Raw genomic sequence first — 25,246 nt, 5'->3', positions numbered from 1 at the left:
TCTCGCCCCCTTATCTTATTGTTCCAGCCCCTTGTGTGCACTCGCTCTTCCGGGCTGCGTTGCCCGGCTCTAGTTTCATGGCCCCCGTCTCCCCCCCCTGCCCCCCACCCCCAGCTTCAGTGCTCTGTCACCTGCTCTGGAGCAGAAACACAAGCCCAGCAGGAGCCCTTTCCAGAGCTGCTGGCAAAGTCTTCCGCGTTGTTTCGTGCAGTTTCTTAGGTCCAGCTCTTCGGATTACAGTGGAACAGTTTCCTAAGTCTTACTGTGCAAACTGCCCGAGTGGGTACCCGTGGTAGGCTTATTGCCGGTGTTCCTCATTCAGCACCAGGGTTAGGATTCCTTACTTATTACTTCAACACAGTGAAAGGGGATTTTTCTCCTTGTGGGTCAATGCTGGGGAAGCCTGTGGCAATGCTGAGAACCAGTAAGACTCCTGTGTCATCCTCGTCCTGTGACGCGGGTCCTCGCACCGACCCCGGGGGACTCCCACCGCAGAGGCACGCCTGCCCGGGGCTGCGAGCTCACAGCCGCCGCCCGGCACCTCTCCGCAGCGCACAGGCTGGCTGCCCGACAACGCCTTCTTCTGACTAAACTTGGAGGCGCTCATTTTTAATCAGTTAGGACCCGTGCTGAGACCCGCTTGATTTAAAATGTATTTGAGTTACCATTTTATTCTTTCATGTCCACTTGAACATAGAATGACCCACAGTGAGCATTTATTAGAAGGAAAGTAAGAAAACCATTAGTCCTACCTATAACACAATAGTAGTAACTCCAAAATTATACACATTGAGGTCACCTGGCGTGAACTTCCCGCTGCTGCCCTGCAGACAGGCCGCCACTGTTGATGAATAATCCTTCCTGTAAACTGAGCTTCGTTGAATCCAGGGAACTTTCGTACCCTTAGTAGCGGCGCATTTAACTTTGTCTCTGCTGTTTCGCAATGTAATTGGAATACTAAGAGGTGTGTGTGTCTCACGTCACCCATCACAGAACCTGGATCTCAGAAGCCTAACTCGCCCAGAATCGCAAAACCAACAGCTCCTTCTCCTCCCCACCCCCACCTAGCTGTGCAGAGGGAAATAGTCTGAGTAACACCTGAAAATACCATGCTCATTCTTTTTTATAGATATTGGTTGTTGTTGTTGTTTTTTATTTTAGAGAGGAAGGAAGGGGGAGAGGAGGAGGAAGAGGAGGAGGAGAGAGAGAGAGAGAGAGAGAGAGAGAGAGAGAGAGAAACATAGATCAGTTGCCTCCCATATACGCCCTGACTGGGGCTTGAACCCACAACCAGGGTATGTGCCCTGATCAGGAGTTGGACCTGCAACGGTTTGATGTATATGACAACACTCCAACCACCTGAGCCACCCGGCTAGGGCCATGTTTATTATTAAACAGGGTTTCTATTTTTTCCTACAATCATGTATTTTCTCTTCATGAACGTTCCTCCCAAATTAGGGAAATGCGTCACTATCACCATCACAGGACAAGACTCAAGAGACCCTGTCCCCTCCCCGAGCTTGGCTGGACCCCATCAGTGGGTGGGGGGGCTCTCTACCCCCGAGTCCTCCCCTGGGGCTGTGGCGCCCTGGGCTGGGCTCCTGGAGGCTGTGCACCGGGCGCTGCCTGCACAGCCTGGCGTGTGAGACGGTAACAAAGGTCTTAGATTTAAGAACTCTGTGGCCAGGAAAGGTGAGGAGTTTATGTTGCTAGCGTGCTAGGTCCTGCCGAAAAGACGCGGTTTTCTGTGGAAGGCCTCCCCAAAGCCAAGTCTACCTTTGAGGCCCTTGGAGTCGGTGGTCTGGAGTAGACCCCGTACCTCCCCAAGGCTGTGGGGTGGCGGGCCCTGAGGGCAGGCTCCCCTGCTCTCCACCCCTCCCGTAGTCCATCCCGCGGATCCATCCCAGTGTTGCCAGCGCTTGGGTTTTGTGTCGGGGGCTCCAGCATGAGGGCTGCGCCAAGACGAGAGACCCAGCCCGTGTTGCTGCTTCCGAGGTGGACATGCCCCCAGGGCTGTGCCCCCGGGGCGGGGAGGTGGGGAGGACCGGGCACCCTTGGGTGCTGACCCTCCCCCCACCGCCGTCTGAAGGTGCTCGTTGCTCTCCTGCAATCGTAGGACCTGCAGCGAGACATTGAGCAGCACAGTGCGGGGGTGGAGTCTGTGTTCAACATCTGTGATGTCCTGCTGCACGACTCGGACGCCTGTGCCAGCGAGACGGAGTGCGACTCCATCCAGCAGACCACCAGGAGCCTGGACAGGCGCTGGAGGAACATATGCGCCATGTCGATGGAGCGGCGGATGAAGTGAGAACGGAGCCGCCCCTAAACGTGTGGCAGGGGCGGGGGAGGGCGGGGAGGTTCAGCCGAAGTCGGTGCGCCCTCCTGACCGAAAGAAGCAACTGTGTCCCGTTCCCTTCAGAGGCTGTTGGCAGAGAAGGCTCAGTAGGTGTAGGTGCTTATTAGAGAAGTCATTCAGGGAAAGCATAAGGGGGTCACGCCTCTCCCAGCTCTCGGCGCCGCGGGTGTGACGTGGCTGGCCGTCCCCCGGCATGCAGCCCCGTCCCCGTTGTCAGCTTCTGAAGCAGGGGCTCTGGGGCTCGCACTGCCGGGGGGAAGGTGTCCTGACCCAGAGCAATGGGCCTGGATACCTCCTGGAAGGCGTAGGATACCTCCTGGGGGCGGGGAGGACCAGTCAAGAGAGAAAGTTCGGAGCTCTGGTGGAAATGGGCGGCTTGCACTAAGTTGCCTCCTTGCCGTCAGAATCGAGGAGACCTGGCGCCTGTGGCAGAAGTTTCTAGATGATTACTCGCGCTTTGAAGACTGGCTCACGTCAGCCGAGAGGACGGCGGCCTCCCCAAACTCCTCGGAGGTGCTCTACACAGTCGCCAAAGAAGAGCTGAAGAGGTTTGAGGTAAGACCCTCTCCGGCCCTGTCCTGGGGACACGCCTGCGGCGGGCTCGGGCCCCCACCGCTGCCCAGGGCCCCGGGCACAGCCTGCCGCCAGCCGCACGCAGCGGGCCCAATGCCTGTCCTTTAGCTAGGGCAGGGGAACAGGCAGGGCGAGCCCCCCCTCCCCCCCCCATGCCATTTTAGTGTGGGGGTGAACCGCTTGCAGCAGGAGGTCGGGGTCTGGCAGGGGTGCCCTGGCCCTGACGCCGCTCTGTGTGCCGCAGGCCTTCCAGCGGCAGGTGCACGAGAGGCTCACGCAGCTGGAGCTGGTCAACAAGCAGTACCGGCGGCTGGCCCGCGAGAACCGCACCGACACGGCCAGCCGGCTGAAGCAGATGGTCCACGAGGGCAACCAGCGCTGGGACGGGCTCCAGAGGCGGGTCACGGCCGTCCTGCGGAGGCTCAGAGTAACTTCTCAGCCCAGGGGTGCCAGGGAGGGGCGGCACGCGACAGCAGGCTTGCCACAGGCCTCCGCTGTCTGACCTTCTTCCCTTTTGTTCAAGCCAAACCTGCCAGCTTTTTTTTTTAATCTATAAAAATAATTTTGCCTCTTTTCTATTTTCTTTTTTTCTCTCTCTTTTTCTTAATCTTTATTGTTGAGATTATGACAGATGCCTGTTTTTTTCCTCCCCATTGCCCCGCTCCATCCATTCCTACCCTACCCCAGGCCTTCACCACCCAATTGTCTGTGACCATAGGTAATGCGTATATGCATATAAGATCTTTGGTTAATCTCTTCCTGCCTCCCCACCCCCCTTCCCTCTGAGAATCATCAGTCTGTTCCATTTCCATACCTCTGATTCTATTTTATTCACCAGTTTATTCTGTTCATTAGATTTCTTATTCGTTTATTTTGATTTTTAGATTCAGTTGTTGATAGGTATGTATTTGTTGCCATTTTGTTGTTCATATTTTTTATCTTTTCTTCTTCTTCTTCCTCTTCTTAACAAATACCCTTCAACATTTCATATAATACTGGTTTGGTGGTGATGAACTCCCTTAGCTTTTTCTTGTCTGTGAGGTTCTCTATCTGACCTTCAATTCTGAATGATAGCTTTGCTGGGTAGAGTAATCTTGGTTGTAGGTCCTTGCTATTCATCACTTTGAATATTACTTGCCACTCCCTTCTGGCCTGCATAGTTTCTGTTGAGAAATCAGCTGACAGTCGTATGGGCATTCCCTTGTAGGTAACTGCCTTTTTCTTGCTGCTTTTAAGATTCTCTCTTTGTCTTCTGCCCTTGTCATTTTAATTATGATGTGTTTTGGTGTGGTCTTCTTTGGGTTCCTCTTGTTTGGGACTCTCTGTGCTTCCTGGACTTGTAAGTCTATTTCTTTCACCAGGTAGGGAAAGTTTCTGTCATTATTTCTTCAAATAGGTTTTCAATATCTTGCTTTCTCTCTTCTGCTTCTAGCACCCCCATAATGCGAATGTTGGTACGCTTGAAATTGTCCCAGAGGCTCATTACACTATCTTTATATTTTTGGATTCTTTTTTTTTTTTTCCTCTTCTGGTTGGGTGTTTTTTGCTTCCTCATATTTCAAATTGTTGATTTGATTCTCAGAATCCTCTACTGTTGAATCCCTATATATTATTATTTATTTCAGTCAGTGTATGCTTAATTTCTGACTGGTCCTTTTCCATTTTTGGGGAGGTTTCTAGAAGATTTTTGAGTAATCTTAGAACCATGGTTTTGAACTCTATATCCAGTATTTTGAACTCTATATCCAAACTTTTGAAAGTTTGCTTTCTTCCATTTCTTTCATTTGTGACATGTTTCTTTGTCTCTGCATTTTGACTGCTTCCCTGTGTTTGTTTCTATGTATTGAGTAGAGCTGCTATGTCTCCTTGAGTTGATAGAGTGGCCTTGTGTAGTAAGTGTCCTATATGGCCCAGTGGCTCAGCCTCCCCAGTCACCTGAGCTGGGAGCTCTAGGTGCACCCCTTTGTGGGATGTGAGCACAGTCTTGTTGTAGTTAAGTCTTGATTGCTGTTGGTGTCACTGGGAGGAATTGATCTTCAGGCCAATTGGCTGTGAGGACCAGCTGTGACTACAGTGAGAGAGCTGCTGTGCAGGAGACACCCCCATGGAGCAGGACTTGCTTCAGTGGGGCTTTGGTGTTCACTGAGTCTGCCCCCTGAGTGTGTTGCTTATAGATGTGTAGAGTTGTAATCTGGTATGGTCTGACACTGACCACTGGGTACACTGGCTTTTGGGTCCCCAGAGAGGTAGAAAGTCAGCCACTGCCTGGGGCCACCCAGCAGGAGCTCCAGAGAGATCTATAGATTCCTCCTCTTTGTATTGGGTTTGGAAGTGCCCAGATGAGGCCCCGCTATGAAGCAAGGCAGGCTGGTACTGGTGTTGGGTCTTGATAGGTGTGGGGCTCCCTGACCCAGCTGCAGCTTATTTGAGAGATTTTAACCTGAGCAAGGACAGGCCATTCTTATGCAAAAGTTGCTGCACACAGCTTGGGTGGGGTTATAATTGGATGAGGTAGGGTCTTAGGGAATCACCAGGGCAGAGCAAACAGAAATGGCTGCCAGTCTGCCATGCAACAGGGGAGATCCCAGCATAGGAATCCATCTGGGAGAAAGCCACCCCCGAATTCCTGCCAGACAATCCAGTTCCTCCTGGTATGTGTCTGTGTTCCCCAAAGCCTCACCCTGGTGCTAGAGTGGAGGAAGCAGGACCTTGTAAGTACAGTTTGTGGTGCCAACCTTTTAAGAGGAACAACTGGGTCTCCTGCAGCCTCTGTGTCACTGAGCCCCAATCTGCACTGGTTTTTACAGGACATAGGGACTTCTTTTCCCAGCTCTGGGACCCTGGGATGGGGCTGGGACTGCTTGCTCCTCCAGGCGGCCTCCACAGAGACAATCTCCCTCCCCATTAAAAAAGCAGCCCACGTGGGTGCCAGACCAGCCTGTTCCGCGCCTCCTACCCGTCTCGGTGTGCTTTCTTCTTTACTTCTCTAGTTGTAGGACTTCCGTTCAGCCAGCTTTCCAGTGGTTCTGGATGATGGTGGTTCTGTATTTTAGTTGTAATTTTGATGTGGTTGTGGGAGGCAGCGAGTACAGGAGTTTACCTACGCTGCCATCTTCCTTTTCCTCCCCCCTGCCAGCTTTGTTTTTTTTAAAGGACTGGCTTCTTGGGCAGAGCTTGTTTGTGTGATCTGTGTGACACACATCTCTCTCTCTCTGCTGACTGTGACCCCTGACGGTCACACTAGCTCACAGGCTGCGCGGCGTGGGCACTGCTGTCACTGGGGCTGGACCTCAGCCTGGATTTGGCCGAGCTGCCCCTCTGCCCGCCTTTGTGTCCCGATGGTTCTGGCACCGTGAGGGACATGGCAGTCCCCTCTGCACTGTGCCGGCTGGGACAGCGATTCTCTGAATTCCAGGGCACGCTGCCCAACCTCAGACGTTGCGTTTGATTTTTTTTTTTTTTAATGAAAACATTCACCTTAGATTTCTATAATTTAGAAAACGTGCTCTGTCAGTCAGCCTTTGTGCATCGGGTGTAAACTGGCAGGACCCGTGTGCACCGCACCTGCAGGCAGTCATTTTAATTCCTGCTTCTTTCTCAGGGCGGAAGCCATTCTAAAGAAATGAACATCTGGGCTTTCGGTTTTCTTTTAACCCCCTCGGGCTAGCTTTTCAGAGAACCCCCTTGCGTTAATTTACCTCCTGCTGACTTGACTATGACCATCTAAACCTCATTTGGCGCTGAATGCGATGCTGGTCTGGGAATCTATGACATGGTAACCTGAGAGGCATCCCTCACTGGAGGTGATGGGAGCGCATCCAGAATTACATCAGGGAAGGCACACGGGGCTGGTCTCAGCTCAACCCTGAGAGCAGTAATTTTCCATCGTAAGCTACTAAATCCTCTGTCAGGCAAAAGCTTCCACAGTCGGCTGATGGGTAAAAGTGGGCCTGGTGCCAGGCTTGGACTTTGAGGGGGTTGCTCAGCGGACAGGTTGGGAAAATCCCTGACCTAGACTCGAGAATCAGAGTTTTAAATGCTGAGAGGACCTTAGAGATCACAGCCAGCATCCCCATACCTCGCTTGCCAGGGAAGACGCCGCGACTCGGAGACATTGGGGAGCTTGGTTGATGTCGCACTGGCCCGAGTGCCCTGTGGGCCCAGTCCCTGGAGACAGGCTTCTGAGTCCAGGCACCCTCTCCCTTCAGCTAGAACCCGCTGTGGGCCTCCATTCTCATGTGCCATCAGCACACACGTGATTTTCTTCCCCTTTTGCAGCATTTCACCAACCAGAGGGAAGAATTCGAGGGCACGAGGGAGAGCATCCTGGTGTGGCTGACAGAGATGGACCTGCAGCTGACCAACGTGGAGCACTTCTCCGAGAGCGACGCCGACGACAAGATGCGCCAGCTCAATGTAAGCCTTCCCCCCTCGGCGCCTCGTAAAGGAACGCAGCTGCCTGCGCAGAGGCGAGCGGCCAAATCCAGGTTTCACCTGATACCCTGGGGGCAGGCTCCAGAGCTGGTAAAGCTGCCGGGCTGCCTCCACCTGCACCCTCGGCCTGCACGCGGGGTGCTCACCAGCAAGGATACTGTTCCCTGCAGCCCGGGGACCAGCGGAGTGAGGCCCCTTTTTCTCTTCGTCTTTTATAATCATCCGGGGAGAGAACACTCTTTAGATTCAAACAGAAGGCACGAGATGCTGTTTCTCCAGATGTGCAGTATAACGGGAACAGCTGTGTCAGGGAGGGGCCCAGAACAGATACCATCTCCTCCCCCACTGTTACCAATAATCTGTATCACACTTGAACCTCACATCACTCCCTCCTGGGCTAGGTTTCACAAGAAGTTGAGAATGGAACTTTTCATCCCTGGTAGAAGGGCACTAATGATCATTCTTATTGTGTCCGCTGAAGCAAATGCCCGTTGGTGGTTTACTGTGGGAAATTTTATTTTTCCGCCGAGTATGACAATCAATAATGGTGCATGGCCGGCCATCCATGTCAGACTTTTAGAATCATTTTAATTGGAAAAGTCAGTGCCCAGAGGAGGAGGGGAAAATATTTACAGTTGTTTTAAATTATTAAATCTTTGTCACCTTGTTAAAAACTGATGAAGTTAAGGGAAAAAAAACACAGATGAAGCTAGAGTACTAGGTGAAGGCACAAAACAGTCATGACATTCCGATGCCTTTTCTGTGGCTTGTTATAAGGAACAGACATTGTCTGAATCCTCAGAGAAATCCCTTTCTTTGAAATCCTGTCTCGTGTTCCTCACAGGGTTTCCAACAGGAAATTACATTGAACACCAACAAGATTGACCAGCTCATCGTTTTCGGGGAGCAGCTGATTCAGAAGAGCGAGCCCCTGGATGCCGTGCTGATCGAGGACGAGCTGGAGGAGCTGCACCGATACTGCCAGGAAGTGTTCGGCAGGGTCGCCCGCTTCCACCGGCGGCTGACCTCCCACGCCCCGGTAAGGGGGGCGCACCCCCGGGGGCTTCCGGGCCACTCAGACTTGGGGTTCGACCAGACTTGTCGTGGGAAAATTTTATTTCCACTCTTGTTAATAGAGAGGCACAGGCACCCAGAGGCTCCCATCCCCCAGAGGAAAGGGTAGCACTTCTGCCACGCCCTGCCCCTGCGACACTCTCCCATGTGCTCCTGGTTCAGGGTTTTCTGGCCCGGGTCAGTACTCCCGGGACATTTTTATAACTGCTCTGCTTTGGCTTACCGTGCTAACGTGGGGCTGTACTGGCCTTTTCCTCTGTGCTAATGTCTGGGAGCTCTTAATATGTGTGCCTTTCTGGGGCTTCGTTCTCACCGTTGAAGTGCCGAAATCACCAGCTTTGGAAAGCAACTGTGATGATTCCCTTGACAGAGGGGCCTTTGGGGAAATTCAGGTGGCGTCGGGCCATTACCCAGAGTTCACTGCCTTTGTGTGCCTGAAGCTTTGGTGATGACCTTCGACCAACACAACTGGCTACCTCTTCTTTTTTGTGTCGTCAACTGCCCAACTTCAAACATAATTTCTTCATCACACGTAGCCTCAAAAATAACCTACATTCTCTTTTTTTCTTTTCAGGACAGCTTTTTATTGCCTAAGTAGCTAGAATATTTGGTGCATTATACAAATCGTTTCATTACTCTCATTTTTAAAGGTAGCAATTGATAGTCATTTTCCTTAAGAGTCATGATAACACAGGGAGAATACGATTCTGTATTCTGAACAGTAAGATTGGGGATAAAAAGAAAGAACCTGGTACGTGTGGTCCTTGAACATGTGAATCTTATTCAGAACACGAATTGCCTTAAAAAATTTCTTTCACTTCTTAATTTTCTGATTTTTGGAGGAACCTGCCATATAACCATCAATGAAACTTTGGCCTCCCTTTCTTTTTTAGATAAAGTTGTTGAGTGTAGATTATCAAATTTAAGATTTTTTCTAGGAAAGAAAAAGGAGTTTTGGCAAATAACAATTGTAGGACCCGCACTAGACGTAGAGTCTAAATTGGAATGACCAGGAACAGGGCCTGGGAACTGATGTTTTCGGGAACGGATGGGCAGGCCAACTCCTAACGCTCCTCAGAACCGGAGTCGCCTAAGACTTGGTTAATTCTTAAAACCGGATACTCCCGTTTTAGGGCTTGGAAGATGAAAAGGAAGCCTCTGAGAATGAAACAGACATGGAAGACCCCAGGGAGATCCAGACTGACTCTTGGCGTAAGAGGAGGGAGATGGAGGAGCCCTCGTCTCCTCAGGCCCTTTGTCATCTGGTGCCCCCGGGCCCGGGGCCCGAGCGGTCTGGCTGCGAGACCCCTGTCAGCGTGGACTCCATCCCCCTGGAGTGGGATCACACAGGTGACGTGGGGGGCTCCTCCTCTCACGAAGACGACGAGGAGGGCCCATACTACAGTGCGCTGTCAGGTGAGAGGCCTGGGTGTCCAGAGACCTTGAAATTGACCAGGTGGCTCTGTTTTTAACTCCTCACAACACGGCCAACTCTCAATGATCAGGAGTCCGGCTATGGCTGACCCAGACTTCCTGTGGCTTCCTGCGTTCTGTCCTGCCCACTTCCGACTCACCTGAGAGTTGGCTCACTCCTATGGTAGAGGGGATCAGAGGGGGGGAAAAACACGGGAATTCGCGTTGGGCCACTAAGGCTGTTCACGGATGGCCCTGGCTCGTCAGTGAACCTTTCTGGCCAGCTTCTCAGAGTGCCCACAGAGGGAGAGTTTTTTGTGGTGTTTTTTTTTTAATATATTTTATTGATTTTTTACAGAGAGGAAGAGAGAGGGATAGAGAGTTAGAAACATCGATGAGAGAGAAACATCGATCAGCTGCCTCCTGCACACCCCCTCCTGGGGATGTGCCCGCAACCAAGGTACATGCCCTTGACCGGAATCGAACCTGGGACCCTTGAGTCTGCAGGCCGACGCTCTATCCACTGAGCCAAACCGGTTTCGGCAGAGGGAGAGCTTTCCTTCTTTCTGTGCACCGCCCCTCCCCCACCACTGCTTCGGACGGTTGGGAGTTGGCTGAAAAAATCCTTCTGGGTTTTTTTGAAAGCTTTCTAATAAAACAGGTAAAGGGTAGTTACCTTCCTCCTTCCAGCTGACAATGTTTCTGCTGTTTTAATTTGATACCGGGGCATTCCTGCAGTGAGGAAAATGACATTATTCTTTTTCAGATGTAGAAATCCCTGAAAATCCTGAGGCATATCTTAAAATGACCACAAAAACTTTGAAAGCGTCTTCTGGTAGGCCCCTGCCCGTGCATGTGTCTCAACATGGCAGCACCCTCGGCGCACACTGCATCCTAAACCTCGCTCCCACGTCATGTCTGACCTCTGCCTTCGTGGACACCATGGCCTGGTGCCATGGTGTATTCGCGCCGCCGTACTCACACATACCTGCGCGCTCCTCCCACACCCCCGGCCGGGCCGGAGCAGTCTCGCCGCCGTCCCTCTCCCCCTCAGGCCTGCGCAGAAGGGAATTCTTCGTGGTGCCTTCTTAAGTTTTTGTCTTCCTGCCGTCTAACTCAAGTCCCTTGGCATGGGCCAAGCTTTCCTCATGGTGGCTTGGTTTGGAACTATTTCCTTGCTTCCGGTGATTTCCTGGGAAGAGGGTGGGTGAGTGCAGGTGAGGGTAGAGGTGCTGTCGCATTGGTCGCAGAAGAAACCTTCCTTTCCTCAACTTGCAGCTCTAATCTTCACTCCCTGCCCCGCCCCACCCACAAGGGGCCCTCTGGTCCCGTCCATCCCCCCTCCCTCCTGAACGCCTCCAGTCCTCCTGGCCCCAGACCCAGCTCGCTGCCAGTGTCCCCACCACGAGAGACCCGGCTCCAAAACACCACTCATCCCGCAGCAAATCATATGTTCGTTGTGCTCCGCTCCATGGTGAACCCATCTAGTGAAGGCCCAGTGTTGCTCAGCTGCATGACTCATTTCATTCCCTTCTGGGACATACTGACATTTTGCAAACGTGCATGCTTTGCAAGGAAAGCTGCAGAACTCATGTTCCACCGTAACCTGATGCCATGTTGCCGTGACCTTTTTGTGTAACTAAACATGAATCCTTTGGTTGGAGAGAATGGACTGTCACTTGCTATTTTTCGTTTCAGGCAAATCCATTTCTGAGGGCCACTCATGGCACGTTCCTGACAGTCCTTCCTGCCCCAAGCATCGCTACAAACAAATGGGAGGTGATAGGAATGTACAGCCCATCCCCTCAGATTCCAGCACCCCTTATAAACCAGCTTACGTAAGTTGTTTGTTTGTTTTTTGTTTTGTTTTTTATTGAATTCATTGGAGGACATCAGTTAATAAAATTATGTCTCTGGTGTACAATTCTCTAATACGTCATCTGTACATTGTATTGTGCATTCACCACCCCAAGTCAAGTCTCCTTCCATCACCATCTATCCCCCCCTTTACTCTCTTCTACCTCCCCCCACCCTCCTTTCCCACAGGTTTTGCTTAATCCCTTTACCTTTTTCACCCAGCCCCCCAACCCCGTCCCTTCTGACAGCTGTCAGTCTGTTCTCTGTATCTGTGGGTCTGTTTCTGTTTTGTTAGTTTACTTTGGTCATTAGAGTCTACATATCAGTGAAATCATATGGGACTTGTCTATCTCTGACTGGCTTATTTCACCCAAGTGCAGGAGTAAATAGTTAAAATTTTTCAAGAGAGGGACTTTGGTGCCTACTGTGTGTGCTCACCCCCCAGGAACATTTTGAGTTGGTTTTCCCCACGGTGACAGTATCTCTGCCAAGCTGTCCACACTTCATTAGAACCCTGGCAAAACTGACCTGAGTTAAAAATAGGTTTCTGGCCAATTCAGGAAGGACTGGCAGGGACATGCCATGAGTAGCCCTCAGAAATGGATTTACCCGTGTGTGTGTGTGGACATGATGTAACAGTGATGATTACTGTTGAGTCGGTCATCCATGCAAATAACGGAGAAGCGAAGGGCGGACTTTCCTGTGTGGCACCTGAGCTCCCAGACCTTCGTTATGGTTCCCTTTTGACCACACGGCACACCCTGTTCAAAAGTTATAACTTCACATCCGTACGATTTGGCCTTGTACTGTGGTGGACGTGGGCTTGATTCCTAGCCCTGCCAATAAATTGCTCTGGATCCGTAAGCCCTCGACCTGCCTCCGTGAGCCTTCACATACCTTCTATAATTGTTGTCAGGATTGGGTGGATGCAGTTATGAAGGCGGCGGCCCGCAGGAGTGGCCGCCATCATTATTATTATTACTGCTATACACGACTGTGTATATGCGTCATTACTGTTATTTATAACAGTGCTGTTCCTTCTTACATTTCCCTCTGGGAACATGCGTCTTGGCACCCCTCCGGCTACGCAGCTGTTGGGGGGACAGCCAGCCTAGGATTTCATGTTGGCCCCCGCTCATCCTCAGTGCAGAGAATTAGCAATGAGTGAGTTGCATGTTCAGTGTCTTCTCTCAGAAAAACCAGAAGCAGTGTCAGCCTCACAGGATGAGTCCTCAGCGTGCCCTCGGTGTCTAGGAGTGAAGAGAGCTCGATAATTAGAGGAGATTTTTGGCTGCACGTGGTCAGACCGGAGTCATTCGATAGCGGCTGCCCAGGCCCAAATCAGGAACTCTGGCTCAGCAAGCAGTTGTCGTTAGTAGCCTGTCTCTCTGCAGAATCAGACCTCACAGTCTAGGGGAGAGACCCCAGCTCCTCACCTTTGCTTTACACCCACAGTCCCAGTGACTATGCTCGTGTCCCTTGCCTGGCCAGTTTCAACAGCTCACCCCTTTTGTTGGTGTCTGAAACCAGAAATCTGAAGGTTTTTTATATTTCCGTTCCACACAAACAGGCCATATGGACACAATCCAAAGAAATCGTGGCTTTTCTAAGAAAGGCTACATTTATTTTTGGAAAGGCCGGAGATAATAGGCCCGTCAGCTCTGTGAGGACAGAAGAGCAGCGAAGAATAAATGCTTGGTAATGAACTGCCCAGGGGGCAGGTCCGATTCCTGGAGACAGGAATGCCACCAGCTCTGCAGAGTGACTGGGAGGGAGAACTAAGAGTTTGTAAAACACTGTACAGATGAACAGGTGCTGAGCTCGATGGGGGTTTTAACCCTTCGCCCGGTTCCTTTGGGCAGAGTGTGAGGAAGCCTCACGTTAGGTCGGTCACTTATTCCCAGTGTGGACTCCCCACTGCTTTCCCCTCCCTGGGCCATCAGCCGGGCTTGCTCATCAGTGCCACCCACACCCCGAAGCACTTGTATTACCAGGAGGTTCCCCCTGGAAGGAAAGGGCTCCCATATCCTCATCTTGTACCTGTTAACATGAACCAAAGTACTCTTCAGCCTTAAATGGATAGATGATAACATAAAGTTGGCTCCTTCTAGGTAAAGCTGCTGTTGTCTCCAGGAACCGATGGTGGCAAGGAAGGCCCAAGCGTCTTGAATGGCAGCCCCCAGGAGGACGAGGGGCTGGCTCCCCTCACCGGGCAGCAGTCAGGTACCGTTAAAGCGGGTGGTGGCGAAGAGGGTTCGAGTCCGTATTGGGGTTTAGTCGGGGATTTCAGTCATGGCTCGACAGAATATTAATTAGGAGTTGCCCAGCTATATAATTCAGCAGAACTGCTACCCTCCCCCACAGTTGCCAAGTTATTTCAGAATTAGCTGACTTGTATTTATGAACACATTCCTAGACTATTCAAAACTATTCTGTAAATATAGACAACATGAGCCTCAGTGATGAAGTGTGTGTTTTAGTGACTTCAGTTGTATGTGAAGAGCAGACACAGGAAGGTTATTTTCAAAGAGTTCTGTCAGGTGTCTCCTCATGAGACCAGTTCAATGATTATAAAAATAACTAGAGGCCCGGTGCACGAAATTCGTGCACGGAGGGGGGGCGTGTCCCTCAGCCCAGCCTGTACCCTCTCCAATCTGGGACCCCTCTCACAATCCAGGACTGCTGGCTCCCAACTGATCACCTGCCTGCCTTCCTGATTGCCCCTAACTGCTTCTGCCTGCCAGCCTGATCACCCCCTAACCACTCCGCTGCCAGCTGATTGATGCCTAACTGCTCCCCAGCCAGCCTGTTTGCCCCCAACTTCCCTCCTCTGCCGGCCTGGTCACCCCTAACTGCCCTCCCCTGCAGAGTTGATTGCCTCCAACTGCCCTCCCTTTCAGGCCTGGTGCCTCCCAACTGCCCTCCCCTGCTGGCCATCTTGTGGTGGCCATCTTGTGTCCACATGGGGGCAGGATCTTTGACCACATTGGGGCAGCTATATTGTGTGTTGCAATGATGGTCAATCTGCGTATTACCCTTTTATTAGATAGGATAGAGGCCTGGTGCATGGGTGGGGGCTGACTAGTTTGCCCTGAAGGGTGGGGGTTCCCTTGGGGCATGGGGCGGCCTGAGCGAGGTGCCTGTGGTGGTTTGCAGGCCAGCCACGCCCCCTGGCGACCCAAGAGGAGGCCCTGGTATCTGAAATTTATTTACCTTCTACAATTGAAACTTTGTAGCCTTGAGTGGAGGCTTAGGCCGGCAACAGGAGGCACAGAAAGCTTGGCTTCTTTTGTTACCGCGGGAACCCAAACCTCCCTCCCGCTCTCGATGGCTGTAGCCATCTTGGTTGGGTTTATTTGCATATTTGCTCCTGATTAGCTGGTGGGCGTGGCTTAGGTGTAGCAAAGGTGCGGTCAATTTGCATATTACTCTATTATTAGGTAGGATTACTCAACCAAGTCTAAAGTCAAGCTGATAGCCCTGACCTGATCATCACAGACCAAAGGAGAAAGGGCCATAACTACAGCACGAACTGAAATGCTGAACTTGGGACCAGACCACATACTGGCCACACGCGGGGTCTCCTACCCAGCGAGCTGCCTCCCCACAGCCTCCGTGGGAGTGTGGTGGCTGTGGCCTTGAGCCAGAGCCAGGGAACCGTGCCCTTCCACACTCCAGGGAAAGGAAGGACTCCCCAGTGCTGAGCCTCAGCAAAGAGCATCCCCTACAGGTCTTATCACTCTGACCCTGAATTAGTTGGAGGCAGAGAATTCTGTTTGCATAGTTGCTGCTTTTTATTCCAGGTGCCTTTGACAGATGGGAGCTGATTCAAGCACAGGAACTTCGGAAGAAACTCTTAATGAAACAAGACTTGCAACAGCTGAACGCTGATGTCAATGACACCATCACCGGGCTGAAAAACACTGAAGCAGAGCTGGAAACATTAAAGACGGCCAAGCCTCCCTCTGGTGTCCAGGAACTGGGACTCAGGGTGAAGAAACTGAAGGTGAGGTGGAGGGATGCAGAGTGCGCCTGCCAGTGCTGGCTGTGCTGACCGAACAGACCAAGTCTGTCAGGGGTGTGTGCCGGCCGGCTCTCTCTTCCATTTCACGTCTGTAGCTGGCAGGGACATGGATGCAGATCTTTGTCTTCATTCAGAAGAGCATCTACAGATGGACCCAAAGCCCAGGGCAGTGCTGGGCAGGTGTTGCTCAGATGCCCAGTGCTGGGAAGTCTGACTTCAGAGGCACCTGCCAGCTCTTGCAGAGGTGCTAGTGGCCACTAAGGCAGCTTAAAAACACCCTTCCAGCCTGTGTGCGGTCCAGGCTGGTAGTGGAGCACTGGGCAGGGTAGGACCAGCTCACCTGCTGCTGAATTCGGCGGCCTGATCTGGTTACTCTGCTACACAATTAGGATTTGTCAGCCACACAGTCAGTCTTCCCACTACTGGAATGCCTGGCCAGGGACCAGGGAGGGGCATGAGCCTGTGCTCCTAAGAGGACCCAGGGCAGGGGGCAGGCAGCCTTCGTGTTTGTACTGTTGTTTCATTGTGCACTGAGGTATCGGATGAGCATTCATCCTAAGGAAGAGCACTTCTGTGTAACTAAGTGTACTTTATCTGGAAGCCTTTTTAAATCTGATCCAGAAGGGTTAAGCCAGCCAGAGCTCAGCGGGCCCGGCTGAGCTGGCCTCTGGTTGAGTTGGCCGGCCAGGAGACAGGCCTCTGCTCTCTGCCCAGCGGCCAAGTGCACTGACCTTGTAAGGCAGCTTCTTCACCTGACGCTTCCCAGCCAGTCATAGGCGAGGTCGCCCTGTTTCTGTGGCCTCGGCGTGGGGAAGCGTTTGGAAGATCTGTTCCCACGGAGGTTCTAAGTGAACCCCACACCACTCTCTTCAGAGTGCCTCACCCAGCCTTTCCTTCTGCGGTAGGAGATATTAAACGCCTTGGACACCTACAAGGCTTTGGTGGTCTCTCTCAACGTGAGCAGCAAGGAGTTTCTGCAGACCGGGAGCAGTGAGTCCAAGAAGCTCCATGAGAGCGTGGGCCAGCTGCGGCTGCACTGGGACGCGGCGTGGGCTGCGGTGGAGAGCTGGAGAGAGGGCTTGCGGCAGTCGCTCATGCAGAGCCAGGTACGCCACCACAGCTGGTGCCCAAGGCCCAGTCCCGGGCACAGCCAGGCCCACGTGGGTGGGAGGGGCGGATATTTTTATCGTCGTCAGGCTGCTGTGGCACAGCCAAATGTGTCTTGTGTTAGGAAACATGTGCTTGACCATTTGTTTCTGAAGAGGCCCACCTGCTGTCGCACAGCCTGACGCTTGCCCTGGGTCTCCTGCTCTGTTGCCCAGGCCACTCATCGTGTGAGGGTTTCAGCAAGCATGCCAGGGGTCAGAAACGCCACTCCAACATTGCCCCATCTCTGTCCTTTTGTCAGGAAGGCTCCTGGCCCTGGAACAAGGAGCAGTTTAACCTGCTCCACAGCCTTAGTAGCTGTGTAACTTTGGGCAAATCATTGAACCTTCTGGACCTCAGTTTTCTTATCTGAAAAACTAGAGGCCTGGTGCACAAAATTCATGCACGGGTAGGGTCCCTAGGCCTGGCCAGCGGTCAAGACCGAACAGGGCCTTCCGGCTGCTGGCTGGGGCCTTCCTTCCCCAGCTGCTGGCTGCTGGCCAGAGCCTCCCTTCGTTCCACACCGCCCCCTGGTGGTCAGCGCATGTCATAGCGAGCAATCGAACTCCCAGTCGAACTCCCGAGGGGACACTTTGCTTATTAGCCTTTTATATAGGGAGATGGGAATAATTTTAGTGCCTCCCTCACAGGATTCTTTTTAGGACGGTATGCTTGTAGTCTTAGCCCAGCACCCGACACATATTAAATGCTCAGACCATGTTACCTCTAACCCCATCATAGGGAGCATGAGCCACCAATAAGCCCACATGCAGCCCTGTCCTTGGTTTATTATATGTCAGGGGTAACCATTCATCCTAAGGAATAGCACTTCTGTGTAACTAAGTGTACTTGAGCCACTGAACCCAGCACATCTGTGTGGTCTTCCTCTGTCACAGCGGGTGGGGCATTCTGAAGCCCCGCCATTGCGTCAGCCCTTTTCACTTGGCAGAGTCCCTCCTGCTTCCAGGAGCTGTGCCCAGTGTTCTCTCCTCCCCGCTTTCCTTGTTTTGGGGCCTTTTATCCACTGGATAGGACAGGAAGAGCAGATGACTCTGATGGACTAGACTTCGTTTTATGAATGGCCAATGCTGGGATGTGTGTTGTTTTTTAAGGACTTCCACCAGTTGAGTCAGAATCTGCTCCTGTGGTTGGCGAGTGCTGAGAGCCGGAGGCAGCAGGCTCATGTCACTGACCCAAAGGCAGACCCCCAGGCTCTCCTGGGGTGCCGGGAGGAACTCCTGGTAAGTCTTCTCCTCGGTGGCTCTGCACCTCCTGGCCTGTCAGGAGTCCTCCCTAGGTAGCCTCACCTAGAGTTTCTGGGAACGGCAGTGCCGATGGGTGTCTGCGCATTCCTCCGTGTTCTGAAGCAGGATGACCTGCAGGGATGAAGAGCAGGGCCCAGAGCAGGAAGTCTTCAAGGCTCAGTTGTTGGGGACAAGGGTGCTTAGCAATATCCTGAGACACGTAAGGCCATTTGAAGCATTTTTCTCCTTGTGAATACAGCTCATTTGGGAGAGAATCGGATGCACATGGTCCACATGTACAAGTTTTCCTTTATCCACTATAGAAAAGTCTTACTTCGTGGAGGTCATATTTATTTCACGAATGTGTTAACATGAGACCTCATTTGCACTCAAGTTGACATTTTTATCCACATACTTATATGTGGTTTAATTTTAAATATTTAACATTTAATCACCATGCTGGTCATTGTTTAAAAAAACATCGTTGTGCTAAAATCTCTGTAAAGCCATGCTCTGCAGGATAGCTGTGTCCCACAGGACTTTCTGTGGTGACGGAATGTTCTGTCTGCTCTCTGCCCAGTGTGACAGCTACTGAGCCCCTGAAATGGGACTGGTGGGACTGGAAATTAACTTTTCATTTTAATTAATTTAAACTTTAACAGTCTCGTGTTGTCTAGTGGCTACCATATTGGACAGTGAGAGAGCCACATAACCACCCTCAACAATACAAGCGAATTTGCCAGCTGCCTCTGTATTTCTAAATAGTACACTTAACGCTGCCTTTTCTCAATTCATTAGATTTTCCCCTTGCCCTCCTGCCATTAGTGGATAAGGGCCTTGTCTCCCCTCACTTCTTCCTCTGACTCCTCCAGCAACACAGTTGTCTCCAGAATGAGAAGGAATAACAAGGGGCAGGATGTAGCCAGCTTGCTCTCCAAGGGATGCTGGGCTTGCGGACACAGGCGGGAGGAGCGGGAGGTTCTGGAGTGGAGCACCAGCCAGCGCTCCTCCCTGATGAATGAGCGCCTGCTCCCGCCGCACCAGCTCCCCTTTGCATAAACCCCGTTTCACACTTGTCTGTCCTTAGCAACTGGAAAAGGAGCTAATGGAACGTCAACCTCAAGTGAACTCCCTACAAGAGATTTCAGACAGCCTTCTCATTAAGGGGCACGGAGAGGACTACATTGAGGCCGAAGAGAAGGTGCACGTCATTGAGAAGAAGCTCAGACGGTTACTGGAGCAAGTGTCCCATGACTTGATGTCCTTGCAGGGAAGCCAGGTGAGTCCCCGGGTGGCTTTCAAATATAAAGATGTCATAGCAGATGCAAGCAGGAAGGCCGCAAGCTCACCGTGGGAGTGGCGTCTCGAGGTCATACCCCTCTCTAGCCGTGTGGCCTGAAAACATTACCTAAGCTCTTTAAGCTGTTTTATCGTTTGTAGCGTAAGAGGGATATACCGTAACAAGCGTGCCTTCCTATCAGCAGGGCTGGGCTAATCAAAACAATTCCAATGCTCCTACCATTTCTGCCTTGCCTTCATGTTGCTGCCTTGCCAGCAACACAGTCACTTGTCTCGTGTGCCACACTTTCAAGTCCTCTTCTCCATCCTGCTCACTCTCCTCTGACCACTTTCTCATTTGTCTGCTTTCTGGCCTTTAAAATGTGTTCCAGCTCAGAACAAACCAACACCCAAACCGTGGCCCCTCCATTCTAGAGTTCACACTTCCTCCTGTGCAGCAGTCCCGGCCGCCCTTGCGCCAGCTCACTGCCAGCTCCTCCTGTCCCTCTTGCTCCTGCTGACCTCAGCCTCCCCCGCCATGTGCTGCGGGTTTTTAATGCAAGAAGTTGGCCTTGTTTACACACATTCCCTTTTGTCTGAAAAAGCCCCTCTTCCGGGAAGATTGGAGCTGGGGGCGGGGGGGGGTGGGTGGCGTGATGAAGACTCTGCATGAAGCACGTTTTTGTGCTGTGGAGACTATTCAGAACCTGTTTCCCTGAATTGAATGGACTCGTGGGGTATGGATTGCAGATCCCAGACCCGTCTCTGCCCGGCCTGGACGAGGTGGATGCTGGAGACGAGCCTCCAGCCGTGTACGTGCCAGCTCCCCCGGCAAAGGTGAGAGCCCTTCCGCTGTGAGAACCACACTGGTTAGTCTCCAAAGCCACTGAGGGGACAGGAACGGGGTACTCCGCGGCCCCCCTAGAGAACGCATGGCACCATAGACTGCTCCAGCCTGCTGCTCGGTGGGGAAGGGCCTCCTCCAGGTTCCTCTCTGGGACGGTGGCAGGTTGTGAAAGAGGGGAGCCCTCTAACTGGAAGCTTCCCGGTCGCCAGTAACCACAGATCGACAAGCCCAATTCTTACTTACCTCATGGAGCTTCATATCAAACGAATTCTCTAGTCCCCAAAGCTTGTCAGGAAGCCCACCTAAGGAAGGATGTTTCCCCATTGACAGAACTAAAAATTGTCAAGTCGCTAACTGGATTGTTTTCATCCAGGAGACCGGAGCAGAGAGAACTACCAAAGGCAAGAACAGGACAGCCGGCAGGTAACAGCCCTGAATGCCCCTCTTCACCCACCAAGCTCACCAAGGCCACGATCAAGGTCTTTGTAAAAACCGGTTTTCTTCCATCTGGAAAGGGCGAGGCTTCCCTTCCAAACCTGAACCCCAGCCGTTGGTCCCATTTTAACCTCAGGTCCTGGGTGTCTTACTTACCTGAGCAGGGGGTCAGGAACCGTGAGTGGGTTTTGCCTCCAAGCCTCCCGCTGAGCGCTCTCTCCACCTTCTCTGTTGCCAGGGTGCCGGGCCCCGCTGACCCAGGCCGCTCGCGGCCGCAGCGCTCCTTCCTGTCCCGGGTGCTCCGGGCGGCGCTGCCCCTGCAGCTGCTGCTGCTCCTGCTGCTGCTCCTGGCCTGCCTGCTGCCCTCCTCCGAGGAGGACTACAGCTGCACGCAGGCCAACAACTTCGCCAGGTCCTTTTACCCCATGCTGAGGTACACCAACGGGCCCCCCCCCACATAGAGGCTCAGCCTGCAGCAGCGCCACCACCAGCCTGTGTCCTCGGGAGCCCAGCTCGGGGCCCCAGACCGACCTGTGGGTGACTGAGCGGCAGCACCGCCCAGGGACCTGCTGCGGACGCCTCCCTCCGGGCTCGGCCAGAGAGGACTGGTTTGGGGATCTCTGGGAACCGCCGTTTCCTGAGGAGCCAAGCACTTTGTGAATTCTGACTTATTTGTGAACATTATTAAAATGTAGCTAATATGGTCAGGTGAACAGTCCGTGTTCATCACGTAGTATATGTTCTAGAAACAAGCAAGCAGATTCTGCCTTAGAAATGGTTCCGAAACTCACGTGCACCCTTGGCTGACTGAACAAAACAACCCCATTTTATTTTTTTTATTTTTTTTTTTTTTATTTTTTTTTTTTTTTATATTCTGTCTTGCAACAACCCCATTTTAAATGTTTAGAATGAATTTTACTCCGATCAGCTAACAATTCTGAGCTACAGGTTATAAACCAAAATGTTCTGTTCAGTACTTAGGTCTGCTCTTTTATATTGCTTTAAGTTTTTTAAAGAAATTATATTGCATGGATGTGTTGTGCATATTTTTTAACAATGCTGCATCTGTATGAATGTAAACTTTGATTTTTTTAAGAAAATCAGATTTTAGCTTTGGACTAATGTACAGTAAATGCCAAAATACATACTTGATAGGGGCATTTTTATAAGTTAATTTTATAAGACTTTTCACATTCAAAGTGCTGCTTCAGGTTTTCACTGTTTGGCTACGGGGGGGTTGGTACAGATACCTGAAGCTGTTTGTCGTATGTACAATGTTTCTCATTAAAACAAAAAATAGCCATACGTTTGTTGTGCTGGATTATGTTACGAAGCAGCTAAATAGTATGTGTAATCTCCCAGAGAACAAAAATTATTTTTAAACTATTTAGAGGGATTTGTTGGTTTTAGTTCTGAGATACGCTTTATATTCTACTTATTTAACTTTGTACAGAATAACATGAGATCTAGAGACCTACCCCTTTATATGAGGCATTTACTCAGTGTGTGACCCTGTAGGGAAGGATAATCTCACCCAGATTTCTCTATTCCCAGCTCTCTCCAAAGCAAATAATTAGTGTTTAGCAAACATTATAGGCAAAGCCACCTGCTTTGCATCCAGTCCCACTACCACTGTCTATTTTTCACCTGAATAAAAAGAGGGTGATGAGAAGTTTCTGAACCAGTTCCTAACCTGCACCTTGGGAGACACCGCTGACTCAGCAGCAGCCTCAGTCCGCTCTCTCCTCCCAAAACACAAACCTCCGGGGAAGCCAAGGGAGCTCCGACTTCCGCCGAGGCGCCACTTCTGTGGATCAGACACCCCCAGGTCACGAGCAGCTTACAGAAAGGCATCGTCCAAGAGATATGGAGGGAAAGTAACTTCAGAGTCTTTTAATTCTTTAAAATAATTCACCTCTCTGACCAGAGGAGGTGACCACTCTGGAGACCTTTTCTGCCCTTAAGGAGGGACTCCTGTGTGTCCAAGTGGAAAAGGAAGTGTTTGCATTTTAAAGCCTAATTATGCACACCAAGTCTCAGGATAAACACTCACCCCAGGGAAGCCTTCCTACACGAAACTCAGTGTAGCCCCAAAAGTTTCTTAAACCTAATCTGCTTTACACTGTCCTAAGGTTTAGCTTTTTCCACCAAAAAGGAACGTTTCATTAAGATAACGTCAGCATGAATGAATTCTTTTTTCCCCATCCCTAAAGTGGGGCTTAATACTAAGTGACTCAGATGAGATAATTATAGAAAATCTACCCAAATTTATATATTTACATTTGTGGGCTGCATTTTACTTGAGCACACAGCACCTGTGGTCATAAATCACACGTGTGAGATTAGCTAACGATTAAATTGCTACCGTCTAAAAAGCGTTCAACAGCGTAAGTCAGGGATTCTTAACTCTTGAAATTGTACACAAGCATTTGTGTTTATGTACCTTTTTCTAGGAAGAGTATCCGTGGTTTTCATCAAATTCTTAAAAGGCTCTGCAAACCTAAAATAGAATTCAGAATAGAATGGGAACGCTGCTTAGCCTAATCCCTGAAAATCCTTATGCTCAACTCCCAACAAATACAGTTTTAAAACCAAAATTATGAAAAACATTTTATTTAGCTTATGTGACATTAAACTTCTTTCTGCAACAGTGCCATAGACAGTGAAGGGACACAGCAAAGAAAAAGCAGTACCTGGAGGAGCCGAAAGCAGATCTCAAAATCTTCTTTCACACAACAAACATTTGTAAAAAGGCCCAAAGTTAAAAGCCCGCTAATGGTACAAAGCATTCATCTGAAAAACAATGACAAATGATAGCCAGCCAACAGTCTCAGGTACACAGGGCCACTGAGTAAGGTGACAGGACTGAGCCGCAGCAGGCAGACGCGCGCAGAGGAACACCTGCCGGCGCAGAGGCTGTGCGGGTAACAGGCGCTGTTCTGGGCCGGCATCGCAAGCCTCGGCCCATCAAGGAAACCCACATCACATAGCAGTGCCCGGCCCACAAATGAATGGGATCCTCGACTCCAAAGCCAGAGAAAGGGTTCTAAGATCACAGATCGCAAAGAAAGCGTATCTTTAGAGCTGCCACTACAGCCCAAATTCCAGCAACTTGGAGAGCTACAGAGAATAAAAAGCATGTGTTTCACACTACAGGAAACCAAACTCCGCAGGGAAGCATCAGTGCCTAGAAGATGTGAGAATTTTACATGCGGAAACTGGTAAACTTCCAAGAAACTGCACCTGGGGAAAGCAGTAACAGATAAAAGGTGAGGGCAGTACTACCCACTAGCTCAGTGGTCGGCAAACTCATTAGTCAACAGAGCCAAATACCAACAGTACAGCGATTGAAATTTCTTTTGAGAGCCAAATTTTTTAACCTTAAACTTCTTCTAACGCCACTTCTTCAAAATAGACTCGCCCAGGCCGTGGTATTTTGTGGAAGAGCCACACTCAAGGGGCCAAAGAGCTGCATGTGGCTCGCGAGCCGCAGTTTGCCGACCACGGTACTAGCTGATGAGCCCCAGATGGGAGGACTGGAATAACAAAATGCATCTTATTTTTCCCACCTGTCAAGGATGCTATTCTGGCCCTAGCCAGTTTTGCTCAGTGGATAGAGCGTCGGCCTGCGGACTGAAGGGTCTCGGGTTCGATTCCCAGTCAGGGCACATGCCTGGGTTGTGGGCTCGATCCCCAGTAGGGGGCATGCAGGAGGCAGCCAGTCAGTGATTCTCATCATTGATGTTTCTATCTCTCCCTCTCCCTTTCTCTCTGAAATCAATAAAAATGTATTTTTTTAAAAAAGGATGCTATTCTGTAAAAGTTCATGTGAACCCCATCTAAGCTGAGAAGGTAGGATCTAAAGGCAATTGTAACTTAGCCGTCTCTCCCTTACGCACCGAGACTCTTCAGAAGTAAGTCCTGCAGCTGGGACCATGCTAACCAGAAGATGAAATCTGGCCTAAGCTTTGCCGGATGTAGGTTTATTGACCTTGAGCAGGTCAGTTTACCCCTCTGGGCTTTAATTCACACATGTATAAAAGATGGGGCGGAACTTGGTATCTATAAGGGTGTTCCAGAAATTGGGGCCGCCCTGCCACAAGCAGGCCCCACTTAAACCAGAGCGGCCATGACTGTCAGGTTGCTTTTAATGAGTGGATTCTGCAGTCTAAATGTATTCCTCCTTAGTCTTCCTTTTCACTAGTTAAACGTCACGGCCTGCATTCAGGTCTGCCACTTATTCCCTGAGTGACCTTGAGCAAGTTTGCTGATCCTCTCTGGCTTCCACAGCCAGAAAGAGAGGGCAACGGTACCTGCTGTGAGGATTACCTGGATGGATGAGGCACTGAAAACTATGTCTGGCACACAGTCAGTGTTGCTCACATATTTTAATGTACTAAACGATGTATTTTTACCATTTCCTTCACATACCCTTTACTATGTTTTCAAAAGATTTTTAGTGCTTAGAGAAATGTGTCAAATCTTATTTTTTAAAAATGTTTTGTTTCAAAACAGACCTAGAAATGGAAGGTTCACCTTGAAAAGGTGTCAACATATGCAAGTCC

General features: G+C 50.8%; 2 protein-coding genes across 2 annotated transcripts in view; one reads left to right on the top strand and one right to left on the bottom strand.

Moving 5' to 3' along the window:
* Positions 1-21,505, top strand: part of SYNE2 (spectrin repeat containing nuclear envelope protein 2) — a 307,542-nt gene extending 286,037 nt beyond the window's left edge. Inside the window, exons 101-116 of the mRNA XM_054715998.1 lie at positions 2,117-2,304; positions 2,761-2,911; positions 3,174-3,356; positions 7,208-7,345; positions 8,208-8,402; positions 9,571-9,853; positions 10,617-10,685; positions 11,549-11,688; positions 13,819-13,930; positions 15,511-15,713; positions 16,637-16,837; positions 17,990-18,118; positions 19,209-19,400; positions 20,150-20,236; positions 20,620-20,669; positions 20,920-21,505. Coding sequence (XP_054571973.1) covers positions 2,117-2,304; positions 2,761-2,911; positions 3,174-3,356; positions 7,208-7,345; positions 8,208-8,402; positions 9,571-9,853; positions 10,617-10,685; positions 11,549-11,688; positions 13,819-13,930; positions 15,511-15,713; positions 16,637-16,837; positions 17,990-18,118; positions 19,209-19,400; positions 20,150-20,236; positions 20,620-20,669; positions 20,920-21,142 — 2,544 coding nt within the window. The 3' untranslated portion in view covers positions 21,143-21,505. The remainder of the gene's footprint in view (positions 1-2,116; positions 2,305-2,760; positions 2,912-3,173; positions 3,357-7,207; positions 7,346-8,207; positions 8,403-9,570; positions 9,854-10,616; positions 10,686-11,548; positions 11,689-13,818; positions 13,931-15,510; positions 15,714-16,636; positions 16,838-17,989; positions 18,119-19,208; positions 19,401-20,149; positions 20,237-20,619; positions 20,670-20,919) is intronic.
* Positions 21,506-23,126: 1,621 nt separating this feature from the next.
* Positions 23,127-25,246, bottom strand: part of ESR2 (estrogen receptor 2) — a 37,038-nt gene continuing 34,918 nt past the window's right edge. Inside the window, exon 9 of the mRNA XM_008138958.3 lies at positions 23,127-23,181. The gene's annotated coding sequence lies outside the window, so the exon portion shown is untranslated. The remainder of the gene's footprint in view (positions 23,182-25,246) is intronic.

This window comes from Eptesicus fuscus, chromosome 5 (assembly GCF_027574615.1).
Source record: "Eptesicus fuscus isolate TK198812 chromosome 5, DD_ASM_mEF_20220401, whole genome shotgun sequence".
NCBI lineage: Eukaryota > Metazoa > Chordata > Mammalia > Chiroptera > Vespertilionidae > Eptesicus > Eptesicus fuscus.
The sequence above is the reverse complement of the archived record's forward strand: the minus strand, read 5'-3'. Positions and strand labels throughout refer to the sequence as shown.